The sequence below is a fragment of the Aquarana catesbeiana genome, linkage group LG06 (assembly GCF_042186555.1).
Source record: "Aquarana catesbeiana isolate 2022-GZ linkage group LG06, ASM4218655v1, whole genome shotgun sequence".
Classification (NCBI taxonomy): domain Eukaryota; kingdom Metazoa; phylum Chordata; class Amphibia; order Anura; family Ranidae; genus Aquarana; species Aquarana catesbeiana.
In genome coordinates, this window is record NC_133329.1 from 30,451,306 (window position 1) to 30,470,392 (window position 19,087).

General features: G+C 39.2%; 1 protein-coding gene across 1 annotated transcript in view; it reads right to left on the bottom strand.

Annotated features, from left to right (window-relative positions):
- The window catches only part of LOC141147933 (transmembrane protease serine 9-like), a 441,310-nt gene that overhangs the window by 23,027 nt on the left and 399,196 nt on the right, over positions 1-19,087 (bottom strand). Inside the window, exon 3 of the mRNA XM_073635092.1 lies at positions 239-410. Coding sequence (XP_073491193.1) covers positions 239-410 — 172 coding nt within the window. The remainder of the gene's footprint in view (positions 1-238; positions 411-19,087) is intronic.

Consider the following 19,087-nt stretch of genomic DNA (forward strand, 5'->3'; position numbering starts at 1 on the left):
CACTGAATAAATTGATGGCACTATTTAAGTACCTGTAATAAATAAAAATAAATAAATTAATGATGATCAGTGAGTCACACCTGACAGTTTTAAAGTGGACACTTTATAAACACTTTATAAAAGATGAACACTGGATTCAATAATGTCCATGACTGATTTTTAGAAACATTTTTCCAAAAGCAGAATGATTGGTGTTTGATGGAAGAATTGGTTTATAAAGGTAACATGTTATACTCACTGATGGATGCAATGTGCTGCCGTCATAACCCACTCCGGTGAGATCAGGGAGCCTCCACATAAATATGCTCCATTTGATTCTGTATCTATAACAGCGACCTGCCAGGGCCACTTCCCATCCAATGAATCTGTACCACCAACTATCCGACTGGACACCGACGGGGAACCGCATACTGAAAAATCTGCAGCACCGAAAGCATTGCCGGCTGAGACAAGCAAAAAAAGTTGAATTTGTTTAGCTTCCATAATAAAATATATATATAAATAATACACACAAAAAATGAAAACATATTTATTGGTATATCATCTTTCAGGGGATAAAAATCCTCAGGATTTATTTGGCGTAAGAGATTTTGGAGACACACATTTCAGCCACATACACATTAACTCCAAACCCAATCACATTTTATTTTATTTTATTTCTTTTTAATGTCCCCAATTCAGTGTTTAATCACTTCAGCCCCGGAAGGATTTACCCCCCTTCCTGACCGGGCCATTTTTTTACGGTTCGGCACTGCGTCGCTTTAACTGACAATTGCGCGGTCGTGCGACGTTGTACCCAAATAAAATTGACGCCTTTATTTATCCCACAAATAGAGCTTTCTTTTGGTGGTATTTTATCACCTCTGCGTTTTTTATATTTTTGCGCTATAAACAATAGAAGACTGACAATTTTGAAAAAAACAAAAAACTATATTTTTTTACCTATTGCTATAATAAATATCCCCCATTTTTTTTAACTAATTTATTCATCAGTTTAGGCCAATATATATTCTACATATTTTTGGTAAAAAAATTGCAATAAGCATATATTGATTGGTTTGCGCAAAAAGTTATAGCGTCTACAATCTATGGGATAGATTTATTATTATTAATTTTTATTATTTTTTTTTTTACTAGTAATGGTGGCGATCTGCAATTCTTAGCAGGACTGCGACATTGCGGCGAACAGATCGGACACTTTTGACACATTTTTGGGACCATTGACAATTATAAAGCGATCAGTACTATAAAAATGCACTGATTACTGTATAAATGTCCCTGGCAGGGAGGAAGTTAAAGCGGGGTTCCATCCAAATTTTGAACAATATCTGTATGTATTCTCTTCCTTGCCTAGATGCTGATATGCCGTTTAAAAAAATTTAAATTGCCGTAATTACCTTTTATTTTTCTATTCTTCTTTGCACTTCCTGGTTCTCCTCCCGCGGGAGTAGGCGTGTTTCTAGCCTCTCCCAGACTCCTGGGAGCTAGTCTCAGGCTTCCCAGGATGCCACTGAGCATGTGCGGGAATGAGCGGTGAATGCTGGGAGCACAGCATTCACCACATCCAGGAAATAAATGCTTGTGGGCTTCAAATGCCCACAATGAAGATGGAAACCGCCTGCAGTGAATAATATAAGTTATTCTTTTCAACGAAATCTGACACAGGCGGAGATATTACACACAATATGTGAGTATGTAATGCTGAGAAGAAAAGTTTGTGAATGAACTAAAAAAAAACAAAACGATAGATAGGTGGACCCCCGCTTTAACACTAGGGGGCGATCAAGGGATTAAATGTTTTCCCTCATGTGTGTTTCTAACTGTGGGGGCAGTGTACTAACTGGAGGAGGATACATATTGCTGTTCCTAATTACTAGCAACAGTAGATCTGTCTCTCCTTCCCTGTCAGAACGGGGATTTGTGAGTTTACACACACAAATCCCTATGCTGGCTTTCATGCCCATAATCGCGGGTGGCCATCGGACATCGCTTTGGGTCCACTGCTGTGCAGCGGGCACAAGCACGCGTGCCTGCTGTGTTTTTTAAAGGAGTCAACGTACATGTACGGCAATTAGCGCAGGGGAGCCAACCTGCCACCGTATATGTACGCCTGCCAGTCGGAAAGTGGTTATGTGGTTAAAAATTCATATCCCATTAAAAAGCTTCCCCTGCTGACATCAGGGATGACTCATGGTTGTTAAGAAGCCAGCAGGAGCTGGCTCCTTGACAACCAATGACTCTTCCCTCCTGGCTGACAGCAGCAATGGGTCGCAGTAGTAACACACATTAAAAGATGTATAAAAAATGCACCAAGTTGCTCTGCACTGCACCACAAAATCACATTGAAAATCAAATCAAAATCACACTGCCCTAGATTGAACTAGACATGTGCACTGACAAAAAAATAGTTTGTTTTCGTTTTCGTTTCATTCATTTTTTTGCTTTTTTCATAAATTTGTAAATTCGTAAATTCGTAAATACGAAAATTCGTAATTTCGGAAATTTGGAAATTTGTAATTCGTATTTTCGGAAATTCTGAAAATCGAAATACGGAAATTCTGAAATTCGTAATTTCGGAAATTCTAAATTCGGAAATTCATAATTTGGGAAAATCAGAAATTCGGAAATTTCGGAAGTTTGGAAATTTCGGAAATTCAGAATTTTTGGAAATTAAAAAAATTGAAATTCGTAAATTCATAAATTCATCATTTCGGAAATTCAGAAATTCGTAATTTCTGAAATTCATAATTTCGGAAATTCGTAAATTTGGAAATTTTGGAAATTCAGAAATACGTAAATTTCGGAAATTCAAAAATTCGGAAATTCATAATTTGGGCAAATCAATTTGGAAATTTCGGAAATTTAAAAATTCAAAATTCGGAAATTCAGAAATTCAGAAATTCGAAATTCGGAAATTTGGAAATTTGTTATTTTGAAAATTCGGAAATTCATAATTTGGGAAAATCAGAAATTCGGAAATTTCGGAAATTTGGAAATTTCGGAAATTCTGAATTTTCGGAAATTAAAAAATTTGAAATTCGGAAATTCAGAAATTCATCATTTCGGAAATTCAGAAATTCGTAATTTCTGAAATTCATAATTTCTGAAATTCATAAAATTGGAAATTTTGGAAATTCAGAAATACGTAAATTTCGGAAATTTGAAAATTCGGGAATTCATAATTTGGGCAAATCAATTTGGAAATTTCGGAAATTGAAAAATTCAAAATTCGGAAATTCATAATTTCGGAAATTCAAAAATTCGAAATTTGGAAATTTAGAAATTTGTTATTTTGAAAATTTGGAAATTCATAATTTGGGAAAATCAGAAATTCGGAAATTTCGGAAATTTGGAAATTTCTGAATTTCTGAATTTTCGGAAATTAAAAAAATTGAAATTCGGAAATTCAGAAATTCATCATTTCGGAAATTCAGAAATTTGTAATTTCTGAAATTCATAATTTCTGAAATTCATAAATTTGGAAATTTTGGAAATTCAGAAATACGTAAATTTCGGAAATTTGAAAATTTGGGAATTCATAATTTGGGCAAATCAATTTGGAAATTTCAGAAATTGAAAAATTCAAAATTCGGAAATTCATAATTTCGGAAATTCAGAAATTTGGATATTCGTAATTACGGAAATTCATAATTTCGGAAATTCATAATTTCGGAAATTCAGAAATGTATAATTTTGGAAATTCGTAATTTCGGAAATTTGTAAATTTGGTAATTTCGGAAATTCAGAAATACGGAGATTTCGGAAATTGAAAAATTTGGAAATTTGGAATTTTCTTAATTAACAAATCTGTCAAAATTCGTTAAAAAACGAGTTTGGAACTAAACAAATTGCACATGTCTAGATTGAACCTAGCCTTATAAATGTCACCGGTTACCAGGAATCTGCAGATCATTGTTATCTGACTCAGTGATGGGCTTTCCTCCGTCTCACCTCTCTCTGTGTTTGCTCAGCATTATGAGTTGTAAGTTGTCATGGAGCGGCTGCCCATGTGACAGCTCGGTATTTAAATCTGACTCTATGACAAGCTTGACATCTCAGCCAGCCCTTCTCTACCATTATAGATACATCTAATTAAAGAGAACCTGACACAGCAAAATTATGATAATAAATTGTTTAGTAAACAAAAAAAAAACTTAAAAAAGTGTAAAAAAACAATAAAGTTGTGGAGGTGCCTACACATGAAAACATCAGTGTCACTATACATGTTGCATAACACCAGAGTTAGAGCAATAATTCTAGGGCCATAATAATAGCCATAATAGTAACAGTACATAGTTACATAGCTGGTGAGGCTGAATAAAGACACCAGTCCATCCAGTTCAACCTGTGTACATGGTGTATGTGTTAGGTATAGGGTTGCCACCTTTTCTTCAAGTCAAACCTAAACACTTTAATGGCGCACAGCAATTTTTTTTTTTTTACAGCATATACTATGCAGTACATATATTTTGTGATTAAATAAACATTTATAATCATATTAAGTAAATCACAAGAGTCCCCTCTTACATCAGAGGACACAGAGTTCCCCTTTTAAACCTGAAGCCGCAGAGTTTCCCTTTTACATCTGAACTTGCAGAGTTTCCTTACACTATAGTTAGTCAGGTTGAAAAAAGACACAAGTCCATCCAGTTAAAAAAAAAAAAAAATATTGTACAATCCAATAGACCCAATTCTATACCCACAGTTGATCCAGAGGAAGGCAAAAAAACCCCAGCAGAGCATGATCCAATTTGCTAAAGCAGGGGGAAAAAATCCTTCCTGATCCCCCAAGAGGCAATCGGATTTTCCCTGGATCAACTTTACCTATAAATGTTAGTACCCAGTTATATTATGTACATTTAGGAAAGTATCCAGGCCTTTCTTAAAGCAATCTACTGAGCTGGCCAGAACCACCTCTGGAGGGAGTCTATTCCACATTTTCACAGCTCTTACTGTGAAGAAACCTTTCCGTATTTGGAGATGAAATCTCTTTTCCTCCAGTCGTAAAGAGTGCCCCCTTGTCCTCTGTGTTGACCGTAAAGTGAATAACTCAACACCAAGTTCACTATATGGACCCCTTATATATTTGTACATGGTGATCATATCCCCCCTTAATCTCCTCTTCTCAAGAGAGAATAAAGTCAGTTCCTCTAATCTTTCCTCATAGCTGAGCTCCTCCAGGCCTCTTATCAGTTTGGTTGCCCTTCTCTGCACTTTCTCCAGTTCCCCGATATCCTTTTTGAGAGCTGGTGCCCAAAACTGAACTGCATATTCCATATGAGATCTTACTAATGATTTCAACAGGGGCAAAATGATATCTCTCTCTCTAGAGTCCATACCTCTCTTAATACAAGAAAGGACTTTGAAAGGGGGGACTCTGCAGACTCTGATGTAAGGGAGATCTCTGGGGACTCTGACCTAAGGGATGCTCTGGGAACCCTGATTTAAGGGGGAACACTGAGAACAGATTACACTCTTGGCTTAGACAACTACAGACAGCAACCCTGCTGGGAAGCCAGAGTCTGGTCTGATTAATGTGACCGGGTTTCAGGTGGTCTGAAACCCGGACACATGAATCAAAACCCGAACTGTGCGGGTGAATCCTGGACAGGTGGTACCCCTAGTTGGGTATCTCTTTACTCTGCCCAACCTCATTTTTTTATATTTTACCGAAAGCAGTGTAATGAATTGTATATGTGTACCAAAAACAAAAGTGGAGAGAGGGAGCACAAGCTCCTTGGTGTAGTATGCTTTCCTAAAACACACAAATAAAAACAAATGCATTCACATTGTATACTATGTTACAGGCTTTGTGCACAGTCCTCCGCTCTCCTCTGTAGGTAGGAAACCGAACATCCAGGAATCTGCAAGAAGACACATTGGGGTTTATTTACTAAAACTAGGGAGTGCAAAATCTGGTGCAGCTCTGCATAGAAATCAGCTTCCAGGTTTTATTGTCAAAGCTGAATTAAACAAGCTGAAGTTAGAAGCTGATTGGCTACCATGCACAGCTGCGCCAGATTGTGCACTCTCCAGTCTTTGTAAATCAACCCTACAGGCTCATCAGTCTAAACACAAGTCCCATCCAGCGGAGAACCTTCGGCACATGTCAGGCAGAGGGTGCAGTCCCACCCAGACCTCGGAAACAGAGCTGTACGCTGATTGGTGAGGATGGTTACTAGACATGTGCAATTCGTTTTGTTTCAAATTAGTTTAACGAATTTCGACAAATTGGTTAATTCGGAAATATCTGAATTAATGAAAACCCGTTTAACAAATTTTTGCGAATATTTGTAAATTTGTAAATTAGTACATTTGTACATTAGTAAATTTGTAAATTTGTACATTCGTAAATTCTTAAGTTCGTAAATTCGTAAATTTGTAAATTCGGAAATCTGAAATAATAATTAACTAATAATAACTTAACTATTACTAACTATTAAATTATAGATAATGTAATTTCCTTTAAAATTTGGCTGTTAGTGAATGTAACAAAGACAAATTTATCCCAAGTTATGAATTATCCAAAATAACGAATGCCGTATCTAAACGCATGGAACGTAATGAATTAATAATAATAAACATTATAACATTAATATTTATTAATTTGTTCCGTTCCATTTGTTTAGACGTGGCATTAATTATTTTGGATAATTTGAAACTTCGGATACATTCGTATTCGTTAGGTTCACTAACAGCCAAATTTGAAAGGAAATTACAACACCTATAATTTAATAGTTATTATTTCAGATTTTTGAATTTCCAAATTACCGAATTTTCTAATTTATGAATTTACGAATTTACCAATTTATGAATTTACGAATGTATGAATTTATTAATTGCGATCATAATGAATGACCCGGAAAACGGAAAAAAAAAAAAAGAATGAAACTAAAACGAAAACGAACAAAATTTTTGGCAGTGCACATGTCACATAAAAAAAATGGATTTACCTTTTTTTATTCTCCAGGGTCTCTGCTTTCAGAAAAAATATATAATGTTTTAGGGGGTTTTACGTGGTCTTCAGGCCTAAAAATATATTTTTTAAACATGTGCAAAAAACAGCTCTGGTAGCAAAAGGGCTAAATTGGTGAGGGTTATGGAAATTTTCTTCAACTATATAAAAGTATAATAGACTTGTTCTTGTGCTAAAAATGGCCTCTCATAGTTTACTGGAGAATACCTCCTTCTGCCCTCTGTAGCTCTTTGGAGGCCCTTATTCTAGTGTTCAATCAGCTGCTGGTGGCTTATATATATTCCTTAGTCTCTCCACCTTACCCCCCCATCCCCTCTTCCACACTCTCCACCCTTCCTCCCTTTTTTTTCTCTCTTTCTCACATCTTCTTTCTATCCCTCTGGGCCTCTTCTCATTTCCTGTCTCAAAATGAGAACTCTAGACGTACTTGCTTACGCTTCCATTGGAGTTCTGATTGCTCTGGGTGAGGTAGACATATAGGGTTTAGTTCCCACATCTACAGACCTATGGTCTTATGCCGCGTATACACGATCGGATTTTCCGACAACAAATGTTGGCTAGCAGGTTCTCAAATTTTCCACAAACAAATGTTTGTTGTCGGACTTTCCGATCATGTGTACACAAGTTTGTCGCACAAAAGTCCACGCATGCTCGGAATCAAGTACGAGCCGGAAGCGCTCGGTCTTGTAAAACTAGCGTTCGTAATGGAGACATCACATACGTCTTGTACGTCACTACATTCATAATTGTTGGCCAACATTTGTGTGACCGTGTTTATGCAAGACAAGTTGGAGCCAACATCCTTCGAACAAAAATCCACAGTTTTGTTGTTGGAAAGTCCGATCGTGTGTACGGGGCATAACACTCAATTACCCTTAGGCCCTCTGCTACTCCCAGTGGAATGTCTTTTTTGTAGCTAAATTTTCTGCAAATGAGCACCTATTTGGATCCCTATGTTTGATTATTTTTTTTTTTTGTGCATCACTATTGTGTCCATATTCTGTTTATATCTCTGTTTTCTGTATATTATGCCATTTTCGATGAAAGCTTTATGAAACAAAAAATAAAATAAAAAATGGCCCTTCATTATCTGCATTATTTTTTCTTATTGTTTGATTGAAATAAAAAAAAATAGATTGATAGTACACAAAGGCAATTAAATATGTGCACATAAAAAAGGGGAAATTAAAAAACAAAAAGAATACTGAATCATAAAAGCTAAATTACTGTAAATACATTGTAATAATTAAAATGTAAGTGTCAAAACGTTTTTGGATCCCCCTCTATAATTTTATCTTCTCACTTACACAGGTGAATTTAATTAAATCACCGCAGCAAGCTCTTCTGGGACACCCAGTAGAAGGCACACCTAAACAGACAGGGAAACTTGTAGCCTTTATCTTTATGGCAGCCAGAATAGCAATTGCCAGATCATGGAAGATGCCCACGATACCTTTCGACTTGGTAAAAAACAAGTTGTCATGGATCATGGTAAATGAATGCCTTTCAGCGATCCTACAGGACAAACAAGCCCTATTTGATAAGATCTGGGAACCATGGATTAAATATTTGTCTGACCCCTTGTGAGATCTCAGGGATTGATTAAATTAATCTTAGGGAGTGCACTTCCCTCTCTGATATTCTTTTCTTCTTATGTCGTGTACACACGACCGGATTTTTCGTCGGACGGAACTCCGAAGGACTTTTTAACGGAGTTCCAATGAATCGGACTTGCCTACACACGATCAAACCAAAGTCCGATCGTTTCGAACGTGATGACGTACTGCCCTAGCGTCGGTTTTAGTCCGTCGGACTAGCATACAGACAAAAGGATTTTTCGACCAGACTCGAGTCCCTCGGAAAGATTTGAAACATGTTCCAAATCTAAAGTCCGTCTCATTTTTCGACAGCAAAGGTCCGATGAAGCCCACACACGATCGGATTGTCCGCCGGAATCGTTCCGTCGGACCTTTGCTATCGAAAAGTCTGGTCGTGTGTACACAGCATTACTTTCATTCTTCTCCTTTTCCTTTTTCTGGAATTGCCTATGGTCTTGGTCTTCTCCCTTCCTCCCCCTCCTGTATGGAGACTGGAGAGTAGTGGAGGGATGGGAAAACCAGGGGATATTCATAGTTATCTTTGAGATTACGTAAATGTTATTCGGCTGTGTTTTCATATAATCCTTTTCTGAATTGGAGCAATAAGCAGTAACAGATGTGATAAAAATGTTTTGAAAACTTTCAATAAAAACCATTGAAACATAAAATGTAAGTGTCGAGTCAAAAATTAATTTCATTTAATGGTATCCTGGGTTCAACTCTCTTTGTGGAGAGTATTGGTATGATATGTCAGTACGTCAAGAGATGTAAGCAGAACATTCTTTTTTTCTCTGCTATATTAACCACTGAAAGCTCTCTGATCAGCTTCTAATGCCGTGTACACACAGCCGGACTTTTCGACCAAACTTGTCCGACGGAACGAATCCGTTGGACAATTCGACCATGTGTGGGCTTCATCGGACCTTTTCTGTCGAAAACGTGACAGACTTTAGATTTAGAACATGTTTCAAATCTTTCTGACGGACTCCAGTCCGGTCGAAAAATCCATTCGTCTGTATGCTAGTCCAGACGAAAACCGATACTAGGGCAGCTATTGGCTACTGGCTATCAATTTCCTTATTCTAGTCCGGTCATACGCCATCACGGTCGAATCCGTCTGATTTTGGTGTGATTGTGTGTAGACAAGTCTGATTCAACGGAAGTCCGTCCAAAGTCCGTCGAAAAGTCCGACGTGATTCAGTCCGTCGAAAGTCCGGTCATGTATACACAGCATAAGCCATAAACAACTCTCCCAACCACTGTTTCTTTTTGTCGGCATCCTTCTTTTTCTTTTTAGAGTTACTCACACAACTATAGTAGTGCACATACTATTATCACCACTTCTACAGACTCTGAAGCTTTATCATTAAGGTGACAAAAGACAGATGTCTATTATATTTAATATAGGAAAAAACAACAATGGGTAGCGGTGCAGGTTATAGTCAGGGCCGTCTTTAATATTGACAGGACCCCGGGCAAACATTTTCTTGGGCCCCCTCTTCTGTGCAATTTCGCTCTCCACATGCTTTGAAACATACAATAAATAGCAGCTAGACTCAAAATCAGTTTACTGAATAAGATCAGGCAGCTATTGCGATTGGTTGCCAGAGGTTACAGTGTATCATTAACGCTCACTGACTGGCTGCTAGAGGATACAGCACACATTATGGCTTACTGTTTATTTTCACAGCACATGACTTCTGGTTGTTAATTGGTTGCTAGAAATTACTGTACATCAATACTGCTCACTGATTGATTGCTAGAGGTTACTAGACATCTATGCCACTCACTAAATGGTTCCTAGAGGTTACTGCATATTATTACCACTCAATGATTGGTTGCAAAAAGTTAGTGCACGGTATTAATGCTCACTGATTTTTTTGTCAAAGGTTACAGCACATCATCTACTCACTGCCTGCACACCATGGACTGGGGAGGTGAGGGGACCCATCAATAAACAGAAAACTCCTAGGAATCCTAGCACTCCTGGGATCAGTGGCAATGCTGGGGGGGGTGGTGGTCAGTGGCAATGCTGGGGGGGTTGATGGGATCAGTAACAGTGGTGGGGGGATGGGATTAGTTAGGAGGCAATACACTGTGGCAAATTCTGAATCTTGTAGAGCAAATCTGAAGATCTTTAGCAAGTATATAGTGGAGGATTCTAATGGGGAATTTACAATGACTACCAATGTGAGGGGGGATTTACACTGAACATCAATGTGAGGGGGATTTTGCATTGACCACCATATAACAGGGGATTTTACACCACCCACCAATAGGAAAGAGGGATTTCTACACTGACACCAATGTAATTAGAGCATTTACACCAACTACCAGTGTAAGGGGGAATATACAATGACCTTCATGTACGGGAGAATTTGCACTGACAACCATTGTCGAGGAGATTTGTACTGACCACCAATGTAAGGTGACACTTCTACACCGACCACCGATTTAAAGGGGGATGCACTCCTTTCTCAAGCATGAGAAAGGAGCGCACACCTCGTGTATTCCCTTGGTGCGCATGCTCGGAAACGCGTCACTTTATGGCAGTACAGTCACCTCATTGAACTCTGCCCTCCAGCCCTCTCTGTGATTGTCCGACTGTGCTTCAAGCCTCGCTCTGGAAACCCGCCCAAATACCGCTAGTCTCCTGTGGAACAGGATGCTGGCTGCATGGACAAACAGAACACAGTACCATCCTGATTGCAGAGATCGAATGTGACTACACTGGACTCCCCTGTGCCTGATAACAGATACTTACATGTGAGTGTTTTAATGCATTTGGCTATTAAATTTCAAACAGTCTTACTAAGAGACGCCTGTTGCTTTGTTTTTTTCTATTATATTTAATCTCTAATGTCAGTAGTTTTGGTCCACAGGAAGCCAACCAAATCCTCCTGGCTGGCATCTATTGTTAAATTTGTCCCACACAGAAGGAAAAAAACAAACAAAACAAGAGCAATCACTTCAATGTCCTCAACCAAATATATTGCTCTACTTTCCTGAATTAGTTATAATTATATTAATATTATTAGTTGCTTTTGGAAACTTTTTCAGAAAGTATCTAAAAAATGTTTATATCCCTTAAATTTGGTTATTGGTCACTAAACCCTCTTCAAGTCTTTTAATGCCCCATACACATGATCAGAGTTTCCGACGGGAAATGTTGAATGTGAGCTTGTTGGCTGAAAGTCCCACCATGTGTATGCTCCATCGAACATGTGTTGTCAGACTTTCCGCGAACAAATTTTGGCTAGCGGGTTCTCAAATTTTCTGCCAACAAAAATTTGCTGTCGGACTTTCCGATCGGGTGTACACAAGTCCGATGTAAAAAAATTCACGCATGCTTGGAATCAAGTAGGAGCCGGAAGCACTCGGTCTTGTAAAACTAGTGTTCATAATGGAGATATCGCATTGAACTTCCTTTTTATCGGCTCAGTGTACGTCTTGTACATCACTACATTCGTAATTGTTGGCCAACATTTGTGTGACCGTGTGTATGCAAGACAAGCCAACAACCTTCGAACAAAATTCCACAGTTTTGTTGTCGGAAAGTCCGATCGTGTGTACGGGGCATAAGTCTTTTCTATTCTGCGGTGCAGAAAACGATGCCCCATTTTCTGAGACATGATGCAAAGAAAGGTGTTGCCCAAGTCTTCTGTTAAAGTCAAGACTATAAAGCTTTCCTTCTATTATATGTTAACATCTCCCTGTGCAGATGTTACATTTAGAGATGAGAGAAACTGATTTATTTCCCTAAAATTTACTTTGTAGCAAAATGCATTGGAGTCAATAGGAAAGGTGATAATATAACTATCCTGCACTTGTGCTTGTACCAAAACAGATTTAAATAATAAAGGGACTTATACAAATAGAGATAAAATACACACTAAAAAGAGAAAAAAACAAATACAAAAATAAAATAAAAAATTACTATTACAAAAGGAGAAAAAAGGAGAAAAAACAAATACTAAAAAAAAAAAAAAGACTATTACAAAAAAAAAAAAAAAAGGCAGATTCTAAAGACATAAAAGGAAAGACTAGCTTGTCATATTTTGTAGTGAGTTTTGCCTAAGCAGCTCAATAGACAAAATTGATTGTTCCCACTTTCGCAAAACATTGCCGAGGGCAAAATTCATAATTCTGTAGTAAATCAATCACTCGGTTCATACCAAGTTACAAATGGAATCAGGAATCTTCAAATCTTCTATATAAAAAGTAAAGGAGTAGATTGTCTTATTTTCTAGCAATTTATTTGCTCTAGGCTAATGCCACGTATAGACGATCGGACATTCCGACAACAAAATCCTGGATTTATTTCCGACGGATGTTGGCTCAAAGTTGTCTTGCATACACATGTTTGCACAAATGTTGTCGGAAATGGTGATCGCCAAGAACGCGGTTCAACAAGTACAACTAGCCGAGAAAAATGAAGTTCAATAGCCAGTGCAGCTCTTCTGCTTGATTCCGAGCATGCGTGGAATTTTGTGCATCGGAATTGTGTACACACACAATCGGAATTTACGACAACGAATTTTGTTGTCGGAAAATTTGAGAACCAGATCTCACATTTTTTTTGTCGGAAATTCCGACAAAAAATGTCCGATGGAACCTACACACGGTTGGAATTTCGGACAACTAGCTCACATCGAACATTTGTTTTTGGAAATTCTGACCGTGTATACGGGGCATTAAGGGACAAAATTTCCACACCAGCAAAATTTCACCAAGAGCAGAATGAGTAATTTTGTAGCAAAATAATTTTATCTGAAATCACTCCACTAATCCTTAATTACAATGATCTCAGGAATCTCCAAGTCAGCATAGAAAGACAGAAAGTTCCCAGATATTATAAAAGGGAATTCATTGTGGCCCCAATTTTCTTTGCTCAACTTTTTGTTTGGCAGCCCTTCATGAGACCTTAGGTCAGGCAAGACTTTTTAGGTGAGCTACTTACCTGTGGTTATGAGAATGAGTACAGTGAGCATCCCCATCCTGGCAGAGTGGAAGATATTCATCAGATCTCTCTCTCACTGATCTGTGAAGAACACAATTTTGTGTTTATGATTTTAAACCATTTTCACTTCCTTATTCTTTACAATAGTGTAGTTAGGGTAAACAAGCTCTAGTTTACTTTCTGACCAGTCCTCTCTTGGTCTGGTTTTCCACCTGCCACCTTTATTACAATGCTGGCTGACAAATTGCTTAAATGCTAACACACTGGAGTGCGGGAGGTGAGGAGGGGAAAAACATAAACGTCAGAAGATGAATTATTTTCTGCTCATTTTAATGAGAGGTGGCTTTGGCATTGATCTGGCCATAGACAGGTCAGTGTTTCATCCAATTCAACCAATATGAAAGGTAATTTCAAGGGAAATACAATGGAAAGAATGCCTTTGGTAGATGATAATCTGACTTATTGGAATATCATTGTCTACCAAGGGATCGCTTTAGTGATTTTAATCTGCTTGTGCAAATTAGACATGTGCAATTTTTTCGGTCCGAATACAAGTTTGGACACATTTTTGGTTATTCAGAGATTCAGATGTATTCAAATCTCCAAATGAAATAGTAATGAAATAGTGCTGAAATGTGTTAAAATGTGTTTTGTTTATTTGCTTTCAAATATCAAAATTTTCTGGATGATTAGAATTCGGATCGAACAAAAAATAATCTGCCGATTCAAATTCTATGTGATGAATAGAATAGTTACATAGTAGGTGAGATCGAAAAAAAATTGGGGTGGGCAACTACATGGCAAATGAGGTTCAATGTAGAAAAATGTAGAAAAATGCATTTGGGTGGCAAAAATATGAATGCAATCTATACACTGGGGGGAGAACCTCTGGGGGAATCTAGGATGGAAAAGGACCTGGGGGTCCTAGTAGATGATAGGCTCAGCAATGACATGCAATGCCAAGCTGCTGCTAACAAAGCAAACAGAATATTGGCATTAAAAAGGGGATCAACTCCAGAGATAAAACAGTAATTCTCCCGCTCTACAAGACTCTGGTCTGGCCGCACCTAAAGGATGCTGTCCAGTTCTGGGCACCAGTCCTCTGGAAGGATGTATTGGAAATGGAGCGAGTACAAAGAAGCGCAAGAAAGCTAATAAAGGGTCTGGAGGATCTTAGTTATGAGGAAAGGTTGCAAGCACTGAACTTATTCTCTCTGGAGAAGAGACGCTTGAGAGGGGATATGATTTCAATTTACAAATACTGTACTGGTGACCCCACAATAGGGAAAAAATCTTTTTTGCGGAAGGGAGTTTAACAAGACCCATGGCCAATCATTAAAATGAGAAGAAAAGAGGTTTAACCTTAAACTACGTAGAGGGTTCTTTACTGTAAGAGCGGCAAGTGTATGGAATTCCCTTCCACAGACGGTGGTCTCAACGGGGGGCACTGATAGTTTAAAAAAAACTATTAGATAAGGAGTGTGGAGGGTATGACAGAGGGCATCATGTACAGGAGAGGAGTGCAGATGGTATGACAGAGGGCAGTATGTACAGGGGAGGAGTTTGGAGGATATGACAGTGGGCATTATGTACAGGAGAGGAATGCAGATAGTATGACAGTGGACAGTATGTACAGGAGAGGAGTGTGGAGGGTATGACAGATGGCAGTATGTACAGGAGAGGAGTGTGGAGGGTATGACAGATGGCAGTATGTACAGGAGAGGAGTGTGGAGGGTATGACAGATGGCAGTATGTACAGGAGAGGAGTGTGGAGGGTATGACAGATGGCAGTATGTACAGGAGAGGAGTGTGGAGGGTATGACAGATGGCAGTATGTACAGGAGAGGAGTGTGGAGGGTATGACAGATGGCAGTATGTACAGGAGAGGAGTGTGGAGGGTATGACAGAGGTCAGTATGTACAGGAGAGGAGTGTGGAGGGTATGACAGTGGGCAGTATGTACAGGAGAGGAGTGCAGATGGTATGACAGTGGACAGTATGTACAGGAGAGGAGTGTGGAGGATATGACAGTGGGTGGTATGTACAGGAGAGGAATGTGGAGGGTATGACAGTGGGCAGTATGTACAGGAGAAGAGTGCAGATGGTATGACAGTAGACAATATACACAGGAGAGTAGTGTGAAGGGGGTATGACAGTGGGCAGTATGTACAGGAGAGGAGTGTGGAAGGTATGACAGTGGACAGTATGTACAGGAGAGGAGTGTGGAGGGTATGACAGTGGACAGTATGTACAGGAGAGGAGTGTGAAGAGTATGCCAGTGGGAAGTATATACAGGAGAGGAGTGTGGAGGGTATGACAGAGGGCATCATGTACAGGAGTGGAGTGCAGATGGTATGACAGAGGGCAGTATGTACAGGAGAGGAGTGTGGAGGATATGGCAGAGGGCAGTATGTATAGGAGAGGAGTGTGGAGGGTATGACGGTGGGCATTATGTACAGGAGAGGAGTGCAGATGGTATGACAGTGGACAGTATGTACAGGAGAGGAGTGTGGAGGATATGGCAGAGGGCAGTATGTATAGGAGAGGAGTGTGGAGGGTATGACGGTGGGCATTATGTACAGGAGAGGAGTGCAGATGGTATGACAGATGGCAGTATGTACAGGAGAGGAGAGTGGAGGATATGCCAGTGGGAAGTAAATACAGGAGAGGAGTGTGGAGGATATGACAGTGGGCAGTATGTACAGGAGAGGAGTGTGGAGGGTATGCCAGTGGGTCGTATGTACAGGAGAGGAGTGTGGAAGATGGGCAGTATATGCAAGAGAGCAGTGTGAAGGGTTTGACAAGGTGCAATACATACAGGAAAAAAAATTGGAGGTATGACAGAGAAGAAGAGTGCAGAGGCTATGACAGTGGGCATTATGTACAGCAAAAGGAGAGCCCATGATATGAGAGCAGGCAGTATGTACTAAAGAGGAGTGTGGTGAATATGACAATATTTACAGGAAAGGAGTGCAGAAGGTATGACAGCTGAAAGTATGTGCAGGATAACATATATAGACACTAAAGCATTGTTCTTACCTTTCATTTTTTTTTATTTCTTTGCTTGTTTCACATTAGGCAAAAATATATATATTTTTTATATATTAACTGTAGCCCACCTGAGAACATTACCAGAACTTTTCCTAATGATAAACCAAACTGCCCTGGGTTTGGTTCGAGCAAGGTTTGGCAAACTTTAACCCAAACTTCATTAAAATCAATAGGAGAAAAATCTGTCAAATTAAAAATGACAATTTTCTGGACTAATAGGCAAGGGGTGTAAAACAAATAGCATTAGGGTGGGGGCGCATGTGTTGCATGGATTGAGTCGGCTTCGTTCTTCACCGGGACAATCAGCTGATTTGAGGGGCTGGAGATTGCTGTAATTGCCTGATTTCTGTACCACCCCCTCTCTGAATGCTTTGTGCATGCCGACAAACCAGGAGAAAGGTTGCCTGAGTGCTCACAAAATGCCTGAAAATGTATCTGCTTCTGATGAGGAAGACTAACAGCATGGCTCAAGCTGGCGCGACTTCCTTTCAGACCTCCGTTCCTGCTCAGGCTCAGCAGTCTGATCTTTAAACATGCGCACTGCCAAAAAATTTGTTAATTTTTGTTGTTTCGTTTTTTGTTTTTTTTTTCTTTCGTTTTTTGGGTCATTCTTTATGATCTCAATTCGTAAATTAGTACATTTGTACATTCGCACATTCGTACATTCATAAATTTGTAAATTCGGAAATTCGTACATTCGTACATTAGGAAATTCATATATTCGTAAATTCGTACATTTGTAAGTTAGAAATTTTGGAAATTTGGAAATTCTACATTGGAAAATCCGAAAACCCGGAAATTCAAAAATCTGAAATGGTAACTAACTATTAAATTATAGGTATTGTAATTTCCTTTCAAATTTGGCTGTTAGTGAACGTAACGAATACGAATTTATCTGAAGTTACGAATTATCTGAAATAACGAATGTCGCATCTAAACAAATGGAATGTAACAAATTAATATTAATAAATGATAATAATAAAAAAGTTTTTTATTATTATTATTATTATTTATTATTATTAATTCATTACGTTTCATTTGTTTGGATACGGCATTCGTTATTTCGGATAATTCATAACTTCAGATAAATTTGTATTTGTTATGTTCACTAAGAGCCAATACCTATAATTTAATAGTTAGTAATAGTTAGGTTATTATTATTTAATTATTATTTCAGATTTCCGAATTTACAAATGTACGAATTTACAAATGTACGAATTTACTAATTTACTCATTTCCGAATTTACAAATGTACGAATTTACAAATGTATGAATTTACGAATTTACGAATTTACTAATTTACGAATTTATAAATGTACAAGTTTACAAATGTACGAGTGTACAAATGTACGAATTTAAAAATGTACGAATTTACAAATGTACGAATGTTCAAATATACAAATGTGCGAATGTACGAATGTGCAAATGTACGAATGTACGAATTTACAAATTTTCGAATATTCGGAAAAATTTGTTAAACAGGTTTTCGTTAATTCGGATTTTCCGAATTAACAAATTTGTCGGAAAAAAATAAAAACGAATTTGGAATGAAACGAATTGCACATGTCTACTGATCTTGCTCCGCAGAGGGACTGTGAGTACAGACAGCTTACTAAAGAGGATCTGGAAAGCTCCTTAGAGGCTATGTTCAGTAAATTAGTTGATAAATTTCAGTTGGGATTACTTAAAACTACACATACCCTCTCACAAAAGCTTTCCACCTTGGAGACCAAACATGACCAGCTGGCCCTGGCATATAACAAACTCAGTAAAGAACATGAGAACCTGGTTGCTTCTTTTAACCACCTTCAATCTCAGGTTGAGGAGTTAGACAACAGAAACAGTGTGTGGCCAGATGTTGGGCTGAACAGAAGCATGTGTGAATAGCTCCTGCCATCCTGATCCTCATCCTCAGTTTTCAGACTCCAGCAGACCTGCCTTGCCCCCTTCGCAGTCCTCAGAGCCTCCCAGCTTGTTGGAGCGCTGCCCGAAGTCGCCATCACAGCACTTCTTCAGCCTGCAGCCATCTGAGAGATGGACCGCGGCTCCGACCTAGCTCCCGGAGCAGCGGCCATCTTGCTTAACCCAGAGGCGGCCCAGCAAGATCTCCTGACCCATCTAACTGCCCTGAGCCTGATCTCCTCCTGCTGCAGCCACCCGACCGGGTCCACCATTGCTGTGTTTCCTCTCCTCATCCTACAGCTGCCTGAGGGACGGACCGCGGCTCCAGCCTAGATTCCGGAGCGGCGGCTATCTTGCTACACCCAGCGACAGCCCCAGCAAGTACTCCTGGCCCCCCTGCACATCTTGAGCTTGGTTTCCTCCAGCTGCTGCCGACCACACCATCCGGGCCCCCATCGCGGTGCTCCCTCGTCCTGCAGCTGCCTGTGGGACAGGCCGAGGCTCCGGCCTAGCTCTCGGCGGCCATCTTGCTCCACCCAGTGAAGGCCTCAGCAGGTACTACGGGACCCCCTGACCATCCTGAGCCCAGTTTCCTCTTGCT